General features: G+C 41.7%; 1 protein-coding gene across 1 annotated transcript; it reads left to right on the top strand.

The window, feature by feature from the left end:
* Positions 1–1456: 1456 nt before the first annotated feature.
* Positions 1457–18952, top strand: LOC100827937 (ferredoxin-dependent glutamate synthase, chloroplastic). Its single transcript, XM_003559810.4, has 33 exons — positions 1457–2121; positions 2836–3148; positions 3670–4112; positions 4233–4364; positions 4671–4769; positions 4881–4951; positions 5699–5795; positions 6871–6963; positions 7057–7202; positions 7977–8136; positions 8741–8851; positions 8931–9146; positions 10057–10214; positions 11410–11539; positions 11918–11976; positions 12072–12177; positions 12407–12503; positions 13195–13310; positions 13396–13593; positions 13698–13808; positions 14740–14979; positions 15205–15303; positions 16033–16128; positions 16212–16409; positions 16481–16555; positions 16644–16772; positions 16844–16942; positions 17200–17342; positions 17437–17530; positions 17622–17860; positions 17936–18014; positions 18121–18204; positions 18285–18952. Exons 1-33 carry the CDS (start codon positions 1894–1896, stop codon positions 18450–18452), a joined length of 4827 nt encoding a protein of 1608 aa, XP_003559858.1. The 5' UTR covers positions 1457–1893; the 3' UTR covers positions 18453–18952.
* Positions 18953–22965: the final 4013 nt, after the last annotated feature.

A 22965-nucleotide genomic window follows, 5' to 3' on the forward strand; every position in this document is an offset into this window, starting at 1 on the left:
CGTATAGATGGACGAGCTTGAGAGAATAAACAAGTCAGAAAGCGACGACAAGTGGCACAGGAACAGAAAACTCTAGAAGAATAGACTTTGGACTTTAGAATCTTAATTTGCTTGCAGACTTTGCTGATGGCGATGATTGCTCAACAGGGTTGCACACCGCTGCAGGTTCATGACCTGAATCATCGATCTACGCGGACTAAACCATCATTAACAAACATCAAATGGAGGTGATCAATGCTACTACTATGTCAACTTCCTGAGGTATGCTTGATTCTTTTTCCGAGAGGAGCAAATCCCCTTTGCATCAAGTGATGCACTCGAGCACTATGTTATTAAGGTTTTAAAAGTACAAAGTCGTCATAGTTTCATCGGATCACAAAGAATGAAGCAATATAAGTCATGCTATGTTACAACTCATGCATCCTATTGCCAGCGGCCGTCCACATGGGTTGAACTTGAACAAATCATATGTGACTATCTTCAAATGGCATGGCTACACCCAGAAGTTAGTGTATCCGGTGCCTCCACATGTTGTAGATGCAACACGTTCAGGGCACCGACTCACCGAATGACCATGTAAATAACCGCAAATGGTATAGACGTGATGTATAAACATTTTTGCTAGGCTATACACACCATATCTAAATTCTCCTCTGATAGTAAAACCTCGGTCTTTCGGGATGATTATCCTCCAGTTTATTTAGGGTTATATGTCCTGACATAGTGACTAGTAGCTTTGTCACAACTATTGTACCGTGTAACAGAAAAATACATATGCTCGACAACATGATGTTTGCACATACACATGTTCAATTGATGAAAGATGAATCACTTTCCCGTCGCTAAATTCCCACCGCCCCCTCTTCTTCCTCGTCCGTCTTTTTTCTCCGTCCTTCACTGCCCTCATCCTCACCCGTACTCATCATCCCCTCTCCAACTGCACGACGCACATCTATTCGCTCTATAAGGTCACAAATCAAACCGTTAAGTTATTCCAATTTACAGATAAACACTTTGTGAATTGCAAACACATTTTTTTATTCCACCGAAAAAACGAACGAGTATATAACATTTATTTTTTCCAAACATAGAACGTACTAACACACAACATATACCCTTTTTTTAAAACACCTGTTCCCTTTTTTGGTTAGTGCAAATGGCCTGCAACATGATTAAGAGTCCATCCTCCACCAATAATCACGCCCCTTTTTTAGATAGTAATAATCACACCCCTGTGGAGTACTAAACAAAAGAAAAGCATGTTGTTCAAAAAAAAGGGGGGGGGGGGGGGGGGACGGAAGAAAAGTACAAAACCCGTCCTAAACCCCAGTCCAAAATCGCAGCGAGCCGCCCACGCGTCCCGAGAGAGCAGAGGCCTCCGGGGTCCGGGCCCTACCGGAAACGCGATCCCCTCTTTAAAAACCACACAAACCCAACCCCCCGCACTCGATCAGCGGCCTCTTTTCCTTGCTTCCTTTGTTTCCTCTCCTCCCTCATCCATCTTCCGCCGCTCCTCGTCCGCTCCTCGGTCGCGCCTAGTTCTCCCTGCGTCTGTCTGCCTCGGCTCTCCGTGCGCCCGAGAGCCGATAGCCGAGAGCAGCTCCTTCGTCGTCGTCTATAAACTACTCACTCCTCCGCGCCCCCATCCACCCACCCCAAACCCCCTTCTTGATCCTCCTCCTCCCCTCTTCTCCCCCGCGCCCTATCCTCTCCTCTTCCACACGATCCAACCCTTGTCCGCTTCCTCCCCCACCGCATTCATTCCTTCCCCACCACGCAAGCGCGCGCGCGACCGCCGCCTCCTTATCGCGCTGCTGTGCCCGCAGCCGCGTGTGTTGTTGTCTAGCTACCTAGTTGTGGTTGGGGGTGGCGTGACCGGATCACGCGCGCGCCATGGCCGCCACGCTCCCACGCGCGGTGGCGCCGCCGTCGCTGTTGCCGCTCCCGCGCGCCGCGCCGCTGCTCCTCGCCGGCCGCGCCGCCGCGCGCAGGCTCCGCGCGCGAGGGGCCAGGGCGCCCGCGCTCGCTGCCGCGCGACGGAGCTGGGCCGTCTCCACCCGCGCCGTGCTCGACGTGCCCCGACACCGGGCGCCACCGCCCGCGCAGAAGCCCGTGCAAGAGGTACGGCTTCCCCACCACCGCTGATCAAGTGCCTCTTCTCGCGATTGGGTTTTTCCTGCTTGGTTTGGGGTTTTGCAGGCTTGGATTTGTAATAAATATACGGTGGATTAGATTGGTTCACGAGGCCATGAGCGCTGACTTGCTTTGACGGATCATACTCCGGGGGACCTTTTTGGGTTGGTTGTACTTGTATGCACCATACTAGCTCTGCGATTCCCGTGTTGTGTTGGGAAATTTGGGGGAATATCATGAGATGACAGAGCCGATCGAGTCCAGCTATTTTGGCAACTCCTGGTTACTGTATCTGACGATAAGGTTCACCGCATGTGCTAGTCTTTTGGTCTCTAGTAGCTCATAATGATCCTCTGCTACCATACCGTCGCTTTTGTTCTGTTGTGTTCCTTTCATGGAGCTTTTAAAAAATACATGGTGTATCAAGTGCACAAACCACGGCAAATGCAGGTGCAATAAACAAAGTGCGTGGCAAGGGAAGTTAGGTGACAGCTGTAGTGGTAGGTGCTGATCACCATCAAGTTCCAGGAGCGCCGCATTGTGTAATGTATAATTGGTGGAGAGTTTGTAATATATACTCTTACTAATGTTGTCTTTGAATGGGTCATGACCTATTGACCCGTGAGTTGTGACAATTATGAAGTTGTAAATTGTGTGCTGTGCTTTAAAGTTGACATCCGGAATTGTGTTTTTTTTTGTCAGGCTGCGGATTTGAACGATATCTTAGCGGAACGTGGAGCTTGTGGTGTTGGGTTTGTTGCAAACTTGAAAAATGAGCCTTCGTTCAACATTGTACGTGATGCTCTTACAGCTCTTGGGTGCATGGAGCACCGTGGTGGTTGTGGAGCAGACAATGACTCTGGTGATGGGGCAGGATTGATGAGTGGCATACCATGGGACTTGTTTAATGATTGGGCCAGCAAACAAGGGCTCCCTCCCTTTGAAAGAACAAATACAGGTGTAGGCATGGTCTTCCTTCCACAAAACGAGGAATCCATGGAAGAAGCCAAAGCTGGTAATGTTCCTGGACCAGAATATATTGTCCACATGGTGTTTCTTGTCTTTAAAGTGCGTCACTTCCTATGTTTATATGGATCAGAGATCTCTTTGGCAATGTATGTCTTATTACATCCACTCTGATTGCTTTGGAATTGTCATATGATGTCATACTTTGCTTCACATCCCATCTTGGTCTTTGAAACCTTCGCTTGGAACAGTGTTTTGCTGGGCAAGTTTTTGCACTTCGTATATGATCTTTTTGAAAGGAGAAGTATCTATTTTGTATCATTGCTGGACAACAAATGTTTAGTTTTAGTTCTACTGCACTATGATTTTCATAGCTTCATCAGAGTGTATTTCTTTTGGTACTCCCACATCAACATCTGCCACTGAAGTAAAATCAGGAACATAGTTTTGTTAGTTACTAGTTTAGTTTTCTTTTCAAAACATGTCTTTATGCTTTGTAGGAACCAGTTACCATAGTTTCTTTTAATTATCCGTGTACACAACCTGAAATGGCAGCATATCTCTTTGCAGCTGTTGCGAAGGTTTTTACAGATGAAGGTCTTGAGGTTCTTGGCTGGAGACCTGTTCCTTTCAATTTATCAGTGGTAGGTCGCTTTGCAAAAGAAACCATGCCTAATATACAACAGATTTTTGTGAAAGTTGCTAAAGAAGATGACGCTGATGATATAGAGAGAGAATTATACATCTGCCGAAAGCTGATAGAGCGGGCTGCAAAATCTGCTAGTTGGGCAGATGAACTGTATTTCTGCTCTTTGTCAAGCAGAACTATAATCTACAAAGGAATGCTTCGATCCGAGGTTCTCGGGCAATTCTATTTGGACCTTCAGAATGAATTGTACAAATCTCCTTTTGCCATATATCATCGAAGATTCAGTACCAATACAAGCCCCAGATGGCCTCTTGCACAACCTATGAGGTTACTTGGACACAATGGTGAAATTAATACAATACAGGTTTGCATTAACTTCCCTAAATAATACTTTCGTTTACTTTATTCTTTTAGCTTCTTCCTATAATGTCTACCAAATGTTTGGTACTTCGGGCATTCCTCATAGTGTTCCTTTTCTTTGCAGGGAAACTTGAACTGGATGCGATCAAGGGAAGCCACAATCCAGTCTCCTGTATGGCGAGGTCGTGAGAATGAAATACGCCCGTTTGGTGACCCTAAAGCATCTGATTCAGCTAACCTTGACAATGCTGCTGAAGTAAGAGACTGTGCACTGCTCATTAATATTGTAACACAATGCATGCATCTCTCGTGCTTGTCCACATAACCACACCAGTCACATGATTTTGCTTTCTTGCTGGCACTAGGTATAGAAAAAAAAAATTGAATTTCTCAAAACTTCTGGGCTCACTTGAACTTGCTAAATTACACATAACTAATACATCTGTCAAGCTGTCAAAGGAGATTTCTGAATGTGCGTTGAGCGCCCCACATTCATTTCCAGTACATATTTCTAAATACTTTTGTTGTTATTCTCAAGCCCTTACAATCTTTCTTGTACCAGTTACTGTTAAGAAGTGGCAGAAGTCCAGCTGAAGCTATGATGATGCTCGTCCCTGAGGCATATAAAAACCATCCAACATTATCAATAAAATACCCTGAGGTATGGGATGCATTGGTGAATATGTATTGTGGGCCATGCATAACATCCATTCCATATTAACTTATGCAAACAATCCTGTCAAATTGAAGCTTCTCTTGATTTGTTCGTTAGGTAATTGACTTCTATGACTACTACAAAGGTCAAATGGAGGCTTGGGATGGGCCTGCTCTACTGTTGTTTAGGTAAGAATTGTTGTATTTCTCTCTTTTAGTTTCTTGCCTAGTTTGGTTAAAGCTATTTCATGTATTAGCAGATTTTGCTTCCTGAATTAGCTGTCATTATAGGAATTCGCACATATCGATAAACCACATTTCTCCCTTTCATTAGGTCTCTTGTTGATTTGTTGTTCTTGGGATAGCGTGCTACTCTGCTCCATTATAATAAATTGGAAATAGGCTTATGTGAGGGTGAGTGGAATAAAAAGGAAACAATGGTCTGAACTTATTCAAAATCATAGAATGACATGTATTTAGGAACAAAATTTGTACTAAGATGCAATGTCATGCATTGGGTAATGGAGGGAGTATGTACCTAACTGCAGGAAATAAAAGATGCAGCAAATAGGGTTTAGTACTTTTTGTCGCGAAGAGACAGAATCAGAACAGAGATGGATGTGTTATCATCGCAAGTGGTATGGACAATATCTAGTTGACTAATTGTAGAAGTTGAAACCTTGGACATAGAAGTTTCCCAATATTTGTAACGTAAACCAGAAAGAAAAACGTCGTGAAAGTCATAATTAACTGGTCTGGAAACTCTATCGGTAGAGGAAGCTTCCCTTTACATATACTGTAGTAAAATAGCAGTAATTTTTTCTTTGATGTGTTATTTAAATTATAAGATATCCCAATGCTTATTTTCCCCAACCGATTAATTTCCTGCAATAGAGTGGGCGGTTTTACATGTTCATTTGGTATACTTTTATATAGTGATGGAAGGACAGTAGGTGCATGCCTTGATCGAAATGGACTCCGTCCAGCACGCTATTGGAGAACATCAGATGGTTTTGTTTATGTTGCATCTGAGGTAGGCTCCAGTTATTTCTTCTGCTGTCTGAATCTTTTGTTTGGTAACAATGTTATCAGCGAACATTTTTATCTTACAAATTAGTGGTGTCCATTTTGAATTCCGAAATTGGAGCATTTGGTTTATCTGCCAATAACTTATTGCAGATACACTGACATCCTTCTATACCAAATCGCAGAGTTCAGATGTCACAAGCTAAACTTAATGTAACATTCAGTAAGTATTGTGTCCATTTGCTGAAGTGTTAGGTCTGACAGCTACGCTAGGTGATTTGGAGAAATTATGAAGTTACTAGTTAGTGTTTGATTCTATTTGAATGCTATATGCTGACGCATTTGTGGTGGAGAACTTCAATAATCACACATGGGTTGCTGTTCTTGCCCTTTTGGCAGATTGTGTAAACACTTGTCCGTGTTCTGTTAAATATATTAATCTGTCTTCTGTGCCAGCACGTTTCACTTCGATGTAGAAGAACTTCAACATTTAATGCATAAAATGCTTTCTGAGGCTAAACTACTCAGCTTGTTCTCTCATCATGTAAACTCTGCAGAGTAAATGCACAGTACTTCAATCCTAGTAGAGGGTATACACAGTTTCAAGATTCCAAGTTATTTTTTCACGTTCCTTTTGGCTTGAATAAACTTCATTCGCACCTTTCCTTTGTTTTCTTGACGTTATACTCTTAGAGCTCTTACTGCATGTACTACTGATGTGTATACTCACAGAGGTCTTACTGTGTTACCAGATATTCCAAAACGCTGTTAGTAAACACTCTGATAGAGGAAAATTGCTGTCATAAAACTGTTAGTTACTGTACGGGATACTTTATATTCTTATGCTCAGAGTTTGACAAGTCCAATTCATTAGATGACAGTTTATACTCTAGTACTACTTTTCCCCATCTCTTGAGCAGTTGAATCTGATCTTCTTATTTTGAAAGCATGTCATGTAACTATATGTCAATAGTTGACAAAGTAATCTTGGATCACCTTCTCATGTGTTCTATGAGAGTCGAGGAATTACTGTTTTGTAGGAATCTCACCAACTGATTAGCTCTGTTATTGAAAATCTACAGGTTGGTGTTATACCAATGGATGAGTCAAAGGTCGTTATGAAAGGAAGATTAGGTCCTGGAATGATGATAACAGTTGACCTACAGACTGGGCAGGTTAGAATAAAATAAAACTATCTCTTCCCTGTCTTGCCTTTGACCATTACTGTCTTCTAAAATGTAGATTCTAAACCTCATGAGTCATCCTAGGTGCTTGAAAACACAGAAGTGAAAAAGAATGTGGCTTCAGCAAAGCCCTATGGAACTTGGTTGCAACAAAGTACACGTTCAATAAAGCCTGTCAACTTCCAATCATCTCCTGTCATGGACAATGAAACGGTTATGAGACATCAGCAGTAAGAACCCATCAAACATTGCTTCATTGAACTCTTCTTTTTGCCTTTTACATATTTGTGTTTCGGAACTTAGCATGTTGAAAAGTTTTCGAGCTTTTGATTGACTATTTCATCGAGATATGAAATCTATAAATCGTTATATTGTACTGCCTTTTCCTATTTCTACTGGAGTCAAATGTAGACCCCAAACTCAGGAGATCGTTTTCTAACTTCTTAAAGGCCTCTTCTGTTATATGCTCAAGCTGATGTTCTTTATTACCTTCTAGCCACATTATAGTAGTGAAAAACAAGACTTAATTGAAGGTCTCTTTAAATTGCCTGTTTCAGTCAGTTGATGGGACATTTCTTCTCTAGAACTGAAATGGAAACCATATATTGGTACATCTTCAACAATGAGTAGATTTTGCAGGTGTGCATGTTTAGGGTCATGTGATTTCAGAATGCACCCAGTAAACCTATTTAATTACACATAAATCATTTTGATTGGTAAATTGTCATCAAAGCATTTCCACAGCATTGCATTATGCATACTTTTATTAACATATTACTGATCCTGGTAAAGTTGTATATTGGGCACAATGTCAATTGTCATGTCAGTATCAGAATATCCGAAGTACACCTATTTGTTCAGATTTAGATGATAAACCCGCAATATGTTTAATCTTGGTGTCATTTCATGCCAATAAAATATATTGCCAAGACTTTTGCTGTTTTTGACAGGTGCTCCATGCGCATAACTTACCCATGTTAATTTAATGTTACTGTGTTCTTCAGAGCATTCGGTTATTCCAGTGAAGATGTGCAAATGGTAATTGAAACAATGGCTTCACAAGGGAAGGAGCCAACATTTTGTATGGGCGATGACATTCCATTAGCTGTGTTATCACAAAAGCCACACATGCTCTTTGATTATTTCAAGCAGCGATTTGCACAGGTCAGTAAATCCTTTAGACATATCATACTATGGCTGCTAATTTGCTGAACCGTCCTAAAGTTCTGTCTTGGTTTGATTGCTTTGGTTATTAAAATCAGTATCCTGGTGTGCTGAATTCAGTGTTACCAATTTGAGCTACAATGTTAAAAATATGGGTGATGAAAATCCCTCTATCACCCTTCAATGATTGTCTATAACACAGTTGGTAGTTGGGAAAATCACATTTCATAGTCACGGTTCAAGGTTATTCTGAAATACCAGTAAATTCCATTCTGTCTTCAATCTGTTCATGCGATTCCTTATATAGGGATGACTTGACTTGACCCCTAAGTAAATATAATCTCGATCTCCAGGGGAACTTATACACTAATAGATGGAGTATGGAGGGACACCTAACTACAATATATGATGTATCAATAACAATAAGTAAACCCAACTAACAAGGGGACTAATATTGTTATCTCTACCTCCCAAGTAATATTGCACCTGCGTGGCTTGCAATGAGCCATGAGAGGGTGCAGTACTGCATCTTTATTTATAAAAGGTCTTAGCAATTGAAGTCCCATCAGCTTTGGCTTATGAATGTATCTGATCCCATTTGTAGGTTACAAATCCTGCAATTGATCCACTCAGAGAAGGTTTAGTCATGTCTCTTGAAGTTAATATTGGTAAGCGTGGAAACATCTTGGAGGTTGGCCCTGAAAATGCCGATCAGGTTAGTTACTTTTGAAGGTAATAGTTTACGTTGTATTCTTGGGGGTAAATATTTAGGCACTATCTTATTGACTTTTCAGGTTGCTCTATCAAGTCCTGTTCTGAATGAAGGTGAGCTTGATTCGCTATTGAAGGACACAAAATTAAAGCCCACAGTACTCTCGACGTACTTCAGTATCCGTAAAGGTCTAGATGGTTCCCTTGATAAGGCAATTAAGGCCCTTTGTGAAGAAGCAGATGCCGCTGTGCGGAGTGGTTCTCAACTGCTTGTGCTTTCTGATCGTTCTGAAGCACTTGTGAGTACCTTCTGACTTCGTAATGTGTTAACACAATACTTAAAAGCTGCTATCTTTTCAGATTCTTGGGCAGTCTTTAGTTTACTCCTTGTCTCTATGACTTGAATATGTTTGTAGTAGCTTTCATATTTTTATCCATCTTCCATTTTCAGTGGATAAGAAACTGTATGTCCTTAGTTTCCTCTAGATAATAGGTAATTCTTATATGTAGATGTCTTCTAGATCCAAATGTGATGCACCAGTCACCAATGTTGCACTGAAGTGATGTACTGGCACCACGATAAGTATCGGTAGTTACAATTCATACATCATCATTGTCTAATTATGTATCCATCAGGAGCATTATTCACTAGTATCATAATAGCAAATTACAGAATTTCGGAGTAATAACTTCTACGCGTTTATCTACATTTGCGCATAAGTATTATGAAATTAGCATAAGAAACTAAATCTGCAACAAACTGGGTAGCAAATGGTCCCATGTAGCTACTTTATGTTGCAATTTATGTGCACATAAATAATGGTGCAAATTAATAAAGCACATCGGGCATCAAAATGAGATGCCGATAATCATTGAATCATGTAGATGTTCTCACTTTAAAGGGGCACATAACACGTTAACTGTCCTGTTGGCGACACTGTTATAAACATATCGTTGTGTCCTATCCACTTCATATTATATCTTCTCTATCCTGGAAGCATCGTTAACAAACCCAGCCATCTCAATGAACGGCCCATATCTTGTCAAATTGTCAAACATTGCCTGCCTATGATATTACCTGTTAAATCTAGTATTTGAACTGTATCTTGTATTCTTGTGAGTTGTGACCAGAAAATACGGCTATTGAGATAGGGCCATGCATTTTTTTATACACTTCCTAGATTGAGGTTAAACAAATGGATGATGTAGGAACCAACAAGGCCCGCCATCCCAATACTTCTAGCTGTTGGTGCCATCCACCAGCATTTGATTCAGAATGGCCTCCGGATGTCTGCTTCAATTGTTGCTGATACTGCTCAGTGTTTCAGCACCCATCAATTTGCCTGTTTGATTGGATATGGAGCCAGGTATGATTGGATGAATATGCTTTTAAAATTACAATTCTTTCTGTAACCACTTGTTTGTTTCTTGTGTTCGCTTCAGTTGATACCTTGATTCTACATAGCTGCATGTATAACCTCCCAATCTGTGTTAACTTTGTTAACTTATGAACATGATTATTAAGTCAGCATGAATCTTAAGCACAGAAAGTGCCAAGATAGCATAATGCCCTTCACTGCAGGTTAAGGTTGCTTGCATCTAAGAATGTATTTCTTTGCGTATCAACATTTGGCAATATATATATATATATATATATATATATATATATATATATATATATATATATATATATATATATTTGTTTTTCTGACTTAAGGTTGTCAATATCTGATACTCTCTTGAGAGTAGCATGGAAATAAATTACCAGCTAAAGTATATTTGGTAAAGCATCAAACCGACCCTATTCTTTTCCATAATAATAATAATAGTAATAATAGTAATAATAGTAATAATAGTAGTAATAACAACAACAACAACAACAACAATAATAATCCCTATTCAAGTCAGTGTACAATAGGAACTTGGGTAGTGTTTCCTTTGACAATTGGTATAGAACTGAAGTATCGATGATAATAATGAATTTGCATTTGAGGTCTTCTTGAAAACTGGCATGCAATCATTTGAACCTTGGAGCATGAACCTTAGAACATAACATAAGCCAACCGCATAAAGTCCTCATACTAGACCATGAGCAAACAATGATAAAATACCCTAGACAGTGCTTATGCAGGGGCCTTTTTTATGGAAGGCAGAGCTACAGTGAAATATATGAATCACTATCCAAAGAATTACAGAGATAGAGGAAGAAAGCATAAAGAGAATCTAAAAGAAAACAGCTAGATGAAGTGGCTACGATAGGCAGAGGAATTTGACTTTGTGCCAGTCTAATCAGCAAGTGAGAACCTTTTTGGTCTATGTTTGCCGGGAGGGATTTTCTTTTAGATCTAATTGTTCTGTTGACTTGTCAGCAACTTGTAATTAGATCTGGATACTGTAAGAATTATATTGATAAAACAAGTTATACTTTTGTTTTACGTTCAATTGGTATCCTGTAGACTGTAATATTCACTTGTGCACAATCTTCAGGAAGCATTTAGTTTTGTGACCGTGATGTATTTGCTTACTAGATTTACTAATATTCATTCTTATGTTGTGCGTTAGTGCCATATGCCCGTATCTGGCATTAGAAACATGCCGGCAATGGAGGCTGAGCAACAAAACTGTTAATTTGATGCGAAATGGCAAGATGCCCACAGTGACCATCGAGCAGGCTCAAAGAAACTTTATCAAGGTATGATTTTCTATAGTTTGTGAGTTTTTAGTTTGTTACCTGTTGTTGTGCTGTTACCACTATGTCTGAACTGAACATAGTTGAACTCAATAGCACTCTTAGGCCCTGTTTGGTTAGGCTTTACTTGTGGCTTTTGTTTTTGGCTTATAAGCCAAAAAAGCACCTATTTATGTGCTTTTGGCTTTGGACTTGATACTGTTAGATGATGGTATAATAAAAAAGCCAAAGCGAAAAACACATAATTGGCTTATAAAGGCAAAAATTGAAACCACACTTTTAAGCCTAACCAAACAGGGCCGTAGTTAACTCTTAAAAGTTAGAAGTATGATCTCTATGTTCCATTTTGCATCTGTATTAATTCATTTATATGTTTTCCAGGCAGTAAAATCTGGTTTGCTCAAGATACTCTCAAAAATGGGCATATCGTTGCTTTCAAGGTTTGTCTATCTTCGCCATCCAATATAACTGAATAATGGTGCCATTATGGTGAATTACTTATGCAATTTTTTAACCTGTCCGCATTTTTGGATAGTTACTGTGGAGCTCAGATCTTTGAAATATATGGTCTTGGCCAAGAAGTTGTTGACCTTGCGTTCTGTGGAAGTGTATCGAAAATCGGAGGGCTCACCCTTGATGAGGTAATTCACGATTTTTGCAGTATGCTGCTTCAAGTCCCTTGAACCATATGGTAATAGAGTTTTTCAACTCATACCTGATTTAGTTTTGGTCTTTTTATGACCTGCACATTCCTATTTAGAAGAGTATTTAGATGACCACCCATAGTTGTTTCTTGTACCTTTGATTTCTTCTGCAACTGCTACCTACTGACACTTTTCACCTCTACTACCCTATCCATTTCTTTTAAAGCTGGGTAGAGAAACACTATCATTCTGGGTGAAGGCATTCTCAGAAGATACCGCGAAGAGGCTGGAAAACTTTGGATTCATCCAATCTAGACCTGGAGGTAGTACCTATCTCATCAACTGTAGCAAAATTTAAGTTTTATGAGTTGGCTGCCTGTATTCTGCCATTTTTCCTCCAGTAAGTTATTTTACCTAAGATGACATTAATAAATGCCCCTGAGATCTGGTTGCGGCAACGTGTGCAGCATTGTATATGACATAGATTAACACATCACTTGAGGAACCTATGTTTCTATTGGTCCTTCTGGTGATTCAACAATACCGAAGTGCCTTCATGCACTTCTCCTGTCAAGCAGTAGGATGATAATATTACAGCTTCTCTCCGCGCTTGGCTTGACTCTAGCTTAGTTGTGTACTTTTCCACTTTTCCTGCCTTCTCTCTGATGCACATTCCATTCCTACCTTTGTAATTTTTGGGTTGTTTTTGTAAATCTACTGTTGGACCCTCCCCTTACAGTTGTTGTTCAGGGATGCACAATTGTGAGGTCTTAGGTTTGATCACCGCCATGCAAAAAATGGAAAATGCTCACGATTAATGTGGTAGTTAAACATCCTTTTTTTTGTTAGTTAGTTATCTGTTTGCTTAAGACTGATAATACCTCCTTCTAATTTCCCCCAAAATGCACCTCTTGTTGTTTCTGAATTGCTTTTTAGGCAAGAAATTTGTTGGATCATGCAAATATTATATTACTGTCTAGTACTGAAATATGATGTTTTCTCTTTCCTGAATAGGTGAATTTCACGCAAATAATCCTGAGATGTCCAAGCTGTTGCACAAAGCAATCCGTGAGAAAAGTGATAATGCATACACCATCTACCAACAACATCTTGCAAGCCGTCCTGTCAATGTTAGTGGTGCTTAATCCTTACTTTGCAGGTGGGCAACCTGTTCTTTGGTATCACATCTGATTTACCATATCTTTTACACTGCAGGTTCTTCGAGATCTTGTTGAATTGAAGAGTGACCGAGCGCCCATTCCCATTGGCAAAGTTGAGCCTGCAACCTCTATCGTCGAGCGTTTTTGCACAGGTGGAATGTCCTTGGGAGCTATTTCCAGAGAAACACATGAAGCTATTGCAATTGCAATGAATAGAATAGGCGGGAAATCTAATTCAGGAGAAGGTGGAGAGGTGGGTCATATACTTATCCATTAGAAGAACAAAGCTATTTAATTATGTCGAGCAGCTCAAGTGGAATCTATAACATAGAGTTGCTCATGGACTTCTTTTTGCAGGATCCAATCCGCTGGAGTCCCCTTGAAGATGTCGTTGATGGGTATTCTCCAACACTTCCTCATCTCAAAGGTCTCCAGAATGGGGACACTGCCACAAGTGCCATTAAGCAGGTGGAGCATCATAATTCATTTTTCTGTTGGTTATCTGCTTTGTTTTGCACTTTACCTTGGCTATTATAAAAGTTTTGATGCAGGCTAGGCTTCTATTTTTTAAATCATTACAGATTACTGCACTCTCATAACGACTACCTTATCAATTCTTTCAGTAATTACTGAGTAGGCTATCATAATGACTACCTCATCAGTTCTTTCAGTAATTACTGAGTAGGCTCTCATAATGACTACCTCATCAGTTCTTTCAGTAATTACTAAGTAGGATTCCATTCAATTTTGTTACGATACCATGCTTAAAAGCTGCACATAGGAAATCAATGCCGCGAATAAGCCAAACTTACTCGAGAGTAAGCTTTTTACTATTCTCTTAGATGAATGTATTGCTAGCCAATAATCCTTCAGGATGTTGTGAAACGGGCCAGTACCAGCATTTTTCTGCCCGAAATTACTTTGGGAGCTGAACATCATAATCTTCCATAACTAGAAGGCATTTATTGGTTTGCCACCGGAACTGACTGGAAAACGGTAGTTTTGCCCTGAAGGGCTCGCAGGTCTGTCAGTGCCTGAAGGTGCTTGTTGCATGTGGGTTGCCACATGTTAGTGAGCACACAGTGGCAATTCTCAGACCTAAGGGGCATTCAAGTCCCTTGTAGTCTTGTAGATAATGTGTCCTGCTCTTCTAAAAAAAGAAAGAACAAGGGGAATGTTTAAAGTAATTTCATTCTGCATTGTGCACAATAATTCATCTTTCGATAGGATTAATATACTCCCTCCGTCCAACAAAAGATGTCTCAAATTTGTTAAAATTTGGATGTATCTTGACATGACTTAGTGTATAGATGCATTCAAATTTAGTCAAAGTTGAGACATCCTTTGTTGGACGGAGGGAGTATTTGAAATTGTTCTTATATGTGCTATCCTTACACAGGTTGCATCTGGGCGTTTTGGGGTTACGCCCACATTTTTAGTTAATGCTGAACAAATTGAGATAAAGATTGCACAAGGGGCGAAGCCTGGTGAAGGGGGCCAACTTCCTGGGAAAAAAGTCAGTGCATACATCGCTCGGTTGAGGAACTCCAAACCTGGTGTCCCTCTGATATCCCCACCACCGCACCATGACATCTATTCTATCGAGGATCTTGCGCAGTTAATTTTTGACCTCCATCAGGTTTGTCTTGTGCAACTACTGGTACAATATCAACTAGTAAATGTTGGTGCAATGGGAGAACTACTAGCTCTAAAATAAGTCATATGGGCATTACATAAGAAACAAAGCCCTTATGCTGCCTGTATGTTAACTAGCAGTGTCGTTTAATTCTTGGTTGCTTCTTGGGAGAAGGAAGTCCATTTAATGGTACTAACCAAGATGTTTAATTAATATTTTCCCGGGCAGATCAATCCTAAAGCGAAGGTGTCGGTAAAGCTTGTAGCTGAAGCAGGAATTGGAACTGTAGCCTCTGGAGTATCCAAGGCAAATGCTGACGTGATTCAGGTGGGTTAAACACTTCATTCTACTAATTCGTTGACTAGTTCATACTTTCATTGTACATGGTTCTGCATTCTAATAAGTGGCTATGGTTCTATGGTTTATTGCTATAATGCTATTTACATTTTTTAATGTCTTCTACACATAACTTTGATGTGAGGTGTTGTATTCTATAGCTGGCCCTTATGAGGTTGCATAAGCCTTTTCCCCCTTATTTCATGCTACATACAGTGGCATTTGTTGTATGATATTCACAATGATATATCTTCTCGTGTTTCTTTAGAATAAGACATATTTGTTCCCTATGATATTGATTAGGTAGATATGGCTACAGTGGCACTTGTCCTGTACTTGCTAACAAACCTCACTTTTTAGTGTAGTCGTATGCAATAAACTGTTAGGGATTTTCAGAAATGTAATAAATTTTCCTAAAACACAGATGCAGCACAATTATTGCATACACAGACACCATAGGGTATACCATAGGTCCATAGCACATGCTTATTGCATACACAGACAGCATAAGGTATGCCACTAGTTCTAAAGATGATTAACTAATGCAATGATTGGATGGACACGCTAAACCACTTACACCATATGAAACTCTGAGACAAACCATGTTATGAACCTTTAATTTGCTGTTAGTGCTTTTATCCCAGGTAAACTGTACTCGTAGGTGAACTAGAGTTTTTGCGTACTTATTTTGGTCATCTGAAATACCACTTTATTGTATAGATATCAGGTCATGATGGTGGTACTGGAGCTAGCCCAATTAGTTCAATCAAGCATGCAGGGGGTCCTTGGGAACTTGGCCTTACGGAAACACACCAGGTTTCCTACATTTAACTGTTTGTTGTATTCTTCTTGCAGTACCAAATCACTTTCTTTGTTCTAAAGCTAGTTACTTCCTCCAGACACTTATACAAAATGGTTTGAGAGAGAGGGTGGTACTTAGGGTGGATGGTGGATTCAGGAGTGGCCTAGATGTCCTTTTGGCTGCTGCCATGGGTGCTGATGAATATGGTTTCGGTTCTGTAGCTATGATAGCTACTGGATGTGTCATGGCACGCATTTGCCACACCAACAATTGTCCAGTTGGAGTCGCTAGTCAGGTAGTAACAGCACAAATTATTTTTTTATTCTCTTGCTTGGTTATTATACCTTACATTCTATGAGCCTGCAGAGAGAAGAGCTTCGTGCTAGGTTTCCTGGTGTTCCTGGCGATCTTGTGAATTACTTCCTCTTTGTCGCAGAGGAGGTATGGCATCACTCATATTACTAATGCCATTTGTGTTACCTCTTCCAGTGCTTGATTTTGCAACATGCATATTCTTTTTGGTATCCAGGTACGAGCCACATTAGCTCAGTTGGGTTATGAGAAGCTGGATGATATCACTGGGCGAACAGATTTACTTAAACCAAAGCATATTTCGTTGGTGAAAACTCAGCACATTGATCTTGGATACCTACTAATGGTACGGAGTCTCAGTTGAGTTATTGGCCTTTATGCCTATGCTTGTTATATTAATCAATATTCTTGTATCAGAATTCCGGATTGCCCAAATGGAGCAGCTCTCAGATAAGGAGCCAGGATGTCCACTCTAATGGTCCTGTTCTTGACGAGACTATCCTTGCAGATCCAGAGGTAATATTGTCGGTAGCTCTTAACTATATTGAATAACTTGACTAATGACTGTCCTCCTGAGCAGATTTGTGGTAGATCTTAACTATATTGAATAACTTGACTAATGACTGTCCTCCTGAACAGATTTGTGCATACCCTATATCTGATCTTTCTTGAAACCAGAACTTTAACATTGATGATCAATAGCAATTGTAGTCTAAAGTGAAGTGCATAGTTGTCATACGTGCAGCATTATTTATGCCATATAAATTTTGCAGGTATCCGATGCAATTGAGAATGAGAAAGAGGTTTCGAAGACATTTCCAATTTATAATGTTGACAGAGCTGTCTGCGGTCGAGTAGCAGGTGCCATTGCTAAGAAATACGGAGACACAGGCTTTGCAGGCCAGCTGAACATCACGTATGTCAATTATTTCTGTTTTGCGCAATTTTGTGTCATTTTGTTTTTATTATATTATGAAAAGGTAGAAAATAAACAATTTCAAACATTTCAGGTTCACTGGAAGTGCAGGACAGTCCTTTGGTTGTTTTCTGACCCCTGGCATGAATGTTCGCCTAGTAGGAGAGGCCAACGATTATGTGGGAAAGGTACTAAATATCAACTCTATTGAAAATCATGTCTGACCAGCCATAGTTGGAAACACTTGTCTTTATAATGTTTTTCTATTTATTTTTTCAGGGTATGGCTGGTGGAGAGTTGGTTGTAGTTCCTGTAGATGATACAGGATTTGTTCCTGAGGAGGCTGCTATAGTTGGAAACACTTGTCTGTATGGAGCAACGGGTGGTCAAGTATTTGTGAGAGGAAAGACAGGAGAAAGATTTGCAGTTCGGAACTCTCTTGGGCAAGCAGTGGTCGAGGGCACAGGAGATCATTGCTGTGAATACATGACTGGTGGCTGTGTGGTTGTACTTGGCAAGTAAGTACACAGCACGCAGAATTCCCATTTTGTGCAATACCCTTGTCCTAATATTTTATATTTCTCAATCCACAGAGTTGGGAGGAACGTTGCTGCCGGAATGACTGGTGGCCTTGCCTACATTCTAGATGAGGATGACACGCTAGTCCCAAAGGTAGCGAACTTGGAACCTCTAATTATTACTCTGCTTAGCTTTTCTTCCATACAGTGAAGCCCCAGATACAAAATGTCAAGGTTATAACGTGCAAGTGTTTTAATAGGTTAACAAGGAGATTGTCAAGATGCAGAGAGTGAATGCTCCAGCTGGGCAGATGCAACTCAAGGGCTTGATTGAGGCCTATGTTGTAAGTGAACTGCATATTTATGTTCTGTGCGAAACAATGGGCATGCCCACATCTTCCTAATCTGGATGTCGCTCTTGTAGGAAAAAACGGGCAGCGTAAAAGGTGCCAAAATTCTGAGCGAATGGGAGGCATATCTGCCACTCTTCTGGCAATTGGTACCACCCAGCGAAGAAGACTCGCCTGAAGCGTGTGCTGAGTTCGAGAGAGTACTTGCCAGGCAAGCAACAGCAGTGCAATCCGCAAAGTGATCAAGTACCTCTTCTAGTTAAACCCCAATCGCAACGATGATCAAACTAAAAGGAAAGCGTTCTTACTGTGAAACTTCCAAATGATTTCTTCGGGACCTGGCGCTCCTTGTGAAGCATGAACGTGCCCCAAAGGCTGCAATTTTGTGGAAGCTCTGCCCAAGGCATCTTTTCGAAATGAGCTCGCAGAACCCATCGAGGATTCTTCTGCACGCACGCTCTTGCACGCTAGGTAGGTGATCGCCCCTGTAAATTGGTTTGCTGACGGTTGCATGGTCCTGTTGGACTGCTGCTCTCTGTATAGGATTCTTGCCCTGTGTAATTATTATATATGCGGAGTATATATTTTTTTGTTCAGGACACATTTAGTTCTTACTACAACTTATACGCGCGCGTCCAGTGGTTCTGTGGTTGCCACTTTCAGTACAGTACAGAATAATGTGGATGGTGAAGTGTACGTTGTTCCTAGGTTGCTTCGTTAATCAATATGACATGGTGGAAAACATCTTGGCTCACCCGCCGGATAACGGGTAACAGGTATCCATCTCCCATGAGTATACCTGTTACCCATGAGTATACCTGTTACCCGTCTTCATATTTGTCATTGGATAATTTTTTTTTCCATACTTGCTGTACGTCAGGATAAATGCGTATACGCGAGCGGGTAAAATATCCTTTCGAAGATTTGACCGCATGATGGCTGGCGGATGGAATCAAACAAATGGCTGGTGACTTAAAAACGGTTATATCGAACTATTTGCACGCGATGTAAACCCAAGAGACTTTTTTTTTCTGAGAAACTGGTATCCCTGACTCGTTAAACAGTGAAAGATAGCCCGTGTGGAGTTTTCCGTATTTGATAGTTTGGCTAGGCCGATAAATTCAAAAGCATGGCGAGTTAAGTATTCCAGATTCCTCCCTCCCGATAAATTCAAAAGAAAAGAAGGAAAAGGTATTCCAAATTCCTCAAAAACAGAGAGCAGGAATTGACTTATAACTTTATAAAACACTTTTGCTATTATCTTGGTTGTGAAACTACATGACAAATCTAAGTTAAAATAACTTCTTTCAGTTGAGTTATAAACGTTACATGTGAAATCCTCTACTCCCGCCTATCCTTTCTTAGTGATCAAAACATGCAACGGGCTATCAGCACACACGTTGGAGCCAAACAAACGGAAGAAGCGCTCCCTGAAGGCCCAGATCTCGACGGCGTCGCCCACCTTGAAGCTGCAGTCGGCGATGAAGCCCAGGTACCCCTCTCCCTTGATGATGACGCCGCGGCTGCTCTCCCAGCGCGACATCTGCAGCTCCCTGATGCCGGCGTCGTAGCCCACCACGAGCACCGGCAGCCCGCCGTGCTTCTTCCCCTTCCGCTTCTTCTTCCTCATCCCCTCTTGGTTCTGATCCTCTGGGACTACAAGCTGCCTCGGCGGCCTTGGCCTTGGGGCCTCGTCGTGTAGAAGGTTGGCGGCGGCGAGCTCTATAGGGGAGAGGATTGGGCGGAGGTTGCGGAGCACGCCGTCGGTCGGTAGCCGGAACCGGTTCTGGTGCGGGTCGAGGTCCGTGGCCGTCACGGTCTTCTCGGCGATGAAGTGCACCGGAAGTTCGAAGCGGAGCTTGAGGTGCGGGAACAGCTTCCCGCGGACCCACCACGGCTCGACCCGAGAATCGGGTGCGAAGGCCGCGAGTGGGACCGCGTTTATAGGCTCGGATAATGATGACGATGATGAAGGTGGTGCCAAGTACGGCACCAGAGGACCCGGCAGGGCTGCCGCATTGGCACGTTGCTGTGCCTCTGCGGCGGCCGCCGGGTCGTAGACGGTCAGCTCGAGCGGCCGCTTGCAGCCGGCGTGCACGGAGCTGCAGCTGGTTCGGGCTTCGACGACGCACATCGTGAACACGGCTTCTTCCTTTGTTCGTGAATTCGTTGGCGCGGTACACGGTTTGTCTCGGCGGGTTGGGATGGATGCGGCGCAATGGAGCAATGGTTAATTGGGTTGGGAGGAAACGAGGAAGGGCGCCGGCCGGGCATATATGTAGCCGGACGATCATGCGTCCTCCGGAATTGGACTCCGACTCCAGTTGCGAGAGATCACGACGAACTCGCGTCCAGCTGATCACAGAGTCCGGACGGGAATGGGATTCCAGGTCCCTAGTTAATTCGAATTCCACATTTCCACGGCCAGTCCGACGCGGGTTTCTCCCTCATTTTAATTTGGGCCCGTTAACTAGCCCTCGCTCGGCCCAAATAGTGCGTCGCGCACCGTTCGGGCCGAATAATGCATTCTCCTGCAGGCCAATGCTGCTAATGCATTCCGCTGCCCAGGCCCAGCTCCGACCGACGCTACGCTGCTCATCTACTCCGTGGCGCTTGTTTGTGCCACTCACCGAGAGTTCCTGCAACTCCATGTTCCTTCTTCCTCAGGGCCGAATGCCAATGCAAGCCCTTGCGAGGGTTTCTTCTTCTTTTTTCCTGCGATTCAGGAGTTCAGAACTTGTCTCCACGGCAATTCCACGTTCATTCCCAGAATGGCTGTAAAAGAAAATTATGGTGGGACTCACGATTATTGCTAGCACGTCATGCATACATATTGCTACGCCTCATCGATCGATCCCTGTTATATATGTTGGCTAATTAATTAACAACTGAGCTCCGTGACCATGCAAGCAAAAGCAGAGTCTCGTCCCAGCTTTCACACACAGAACAGAAGACAGAAACACCATGCACGCACGCACGCACGCATCCAATGCATGGTTTGGGCAGCAACGACCCATGCATGCAGTTAATTGACGAGGTTTACTAGCTGAAAGTAGCTACCACATCACTATCATTTCCCTTATATTACTAGCAAATTAAGTAGTTGGGGGGCATAAACTAACACTTGGTTGAAAAAAGAGAGGACTTCATGCGTGTACTGTCTTGGACTCGATCATGCTGCCATGCAACTTGGATATTACGTACTTCCTCCGTTCCAAATACTTGTCGTGGTTTTATTAGTTCAATTTTGCACTAAAATCACGACAAGTATTTAGAAACCGAGGGAGTAGTAGGTAGGTACGATGAAATATCATATAGCTGCTGACTTGAGCCGATCGATCTTGGCATGTTAACTGGGATGGTATTGATCAACTTTATCACAAGCATCGTCGAAAATTAAAGAGGTCTTATAATTAAGTCAGCTGTCGTCCAATTGATGAATTATACGTACCTGCTGTTGTGTGTGCGCATAACCTTTTTCACACCAGAAAGTTGTCAATTTCTTGTGTGGACATACACATCGGCTATAACGAATGTCATTTGTAAAATTTGACTACATGCGTTTGTTATAAAAAAAGAGAGTTCCTTGCTTTGTGCATATGTACGGTAGGCACGCGCATGCATGGAAACAAGCATGTTTGGTGCAGAACAAAAATAAGTTAGGTGGACTATATATGCATGCATCCACGCGCGTCCACATGCATAGAAAAAATGATACGGTTATCACAAAGGTAAGCTACGACGTTGTTTAATTATAGCATTAATTAATTTGGACCGAATCAACAAAAACCCTAACCTGACACTCAGCCACTCTCTATATAAAGAAGCTACCCCTAGCTCCTCATATTCACTCACCCAACCACAGAGAGACAAAGATCAGAGCTAGACTAGAGAGATCAGAAAGGTTGCTAGAACAGAGAGAATTAACCTGATGGCTTCCGCAGGCGCCGTCGTTGGGACTGGGGCAGTGTATTCTCCCACCTCGGCCAGTCCAGTACTCCGCGGGCCGTCCAGTTTGTTAGGGGCCATGGAAGCCTAGTATCATTCCCGCTCTGTAGTTCGTTTCTTACTGTTGGCGTGTCACCACTGCCGCGACAGGCCGGGAGCGTGAAGGCCGGGGAAGGCAATGAAGGCCGGCAAGATAAGGTGTGCTTGCTGTTTCTTGGGTTGCTTCTTTATTTATTCGTTTGTTGGTCAAGCCGCTTCTTTCTTTACTTTGTCCGTTTAATTTCTACTAATTTCTTCAATCCATATTAATTGTCTCAAATTTGTCCAAATATGAATGTATGTATGCTTAAAAAACGCGCCTAGATACATGTAATGTTTTGACAACTAATATGGATCGGAGCGAGTAGCTATCTTCTAGCTAGCCTGCTTCCTTTTTCTTCATTTCAGTTCTTAATATATTTTCTTGCTATCTTGCACTGGGTTCATTTTGTTGTGGTGGTAGTTCGTTCTTTCATTCATTTTCTCGGTAGAAATGAAGTTATGTGGCTGTCTGTTGTATTCATTTATAGATCGAGCTGGTTCTCTGCTACCTATTTCCATATGAACAACCTAGGTTATGGATAGTCATATGTCAGCATTTTTCATGCAGATTACAAGCAAATTCAACTCTTTTTTTTTCTTGAAAACTTTACAAGAATTTTTAGCTTATTTAGGCCGCCTTTTGAAATTTTAGAAGTAAAGAGAGCATATGATACCAAGAGCCATCAGTCCTGATTTCGCCGTTTCATTCGTTACACAATATACAGG

The sequence above is a fragment of the Brachypodium distachyon genome, chromosome 1 (genome assembly GCF_000005505.3).
Source record: "Brachypodium distachyon strain Bd21 chromosome 1, Brachypodium_distachyon_v3.0, whole genome shotgun sequence".
NCBI classification, from domain to species: Eukaryota; Viridiplantae; Streptophyta; class Magnoliopsida; order Poales; family Poaceae; genus Brachypodium; species Brachypodium distachyon.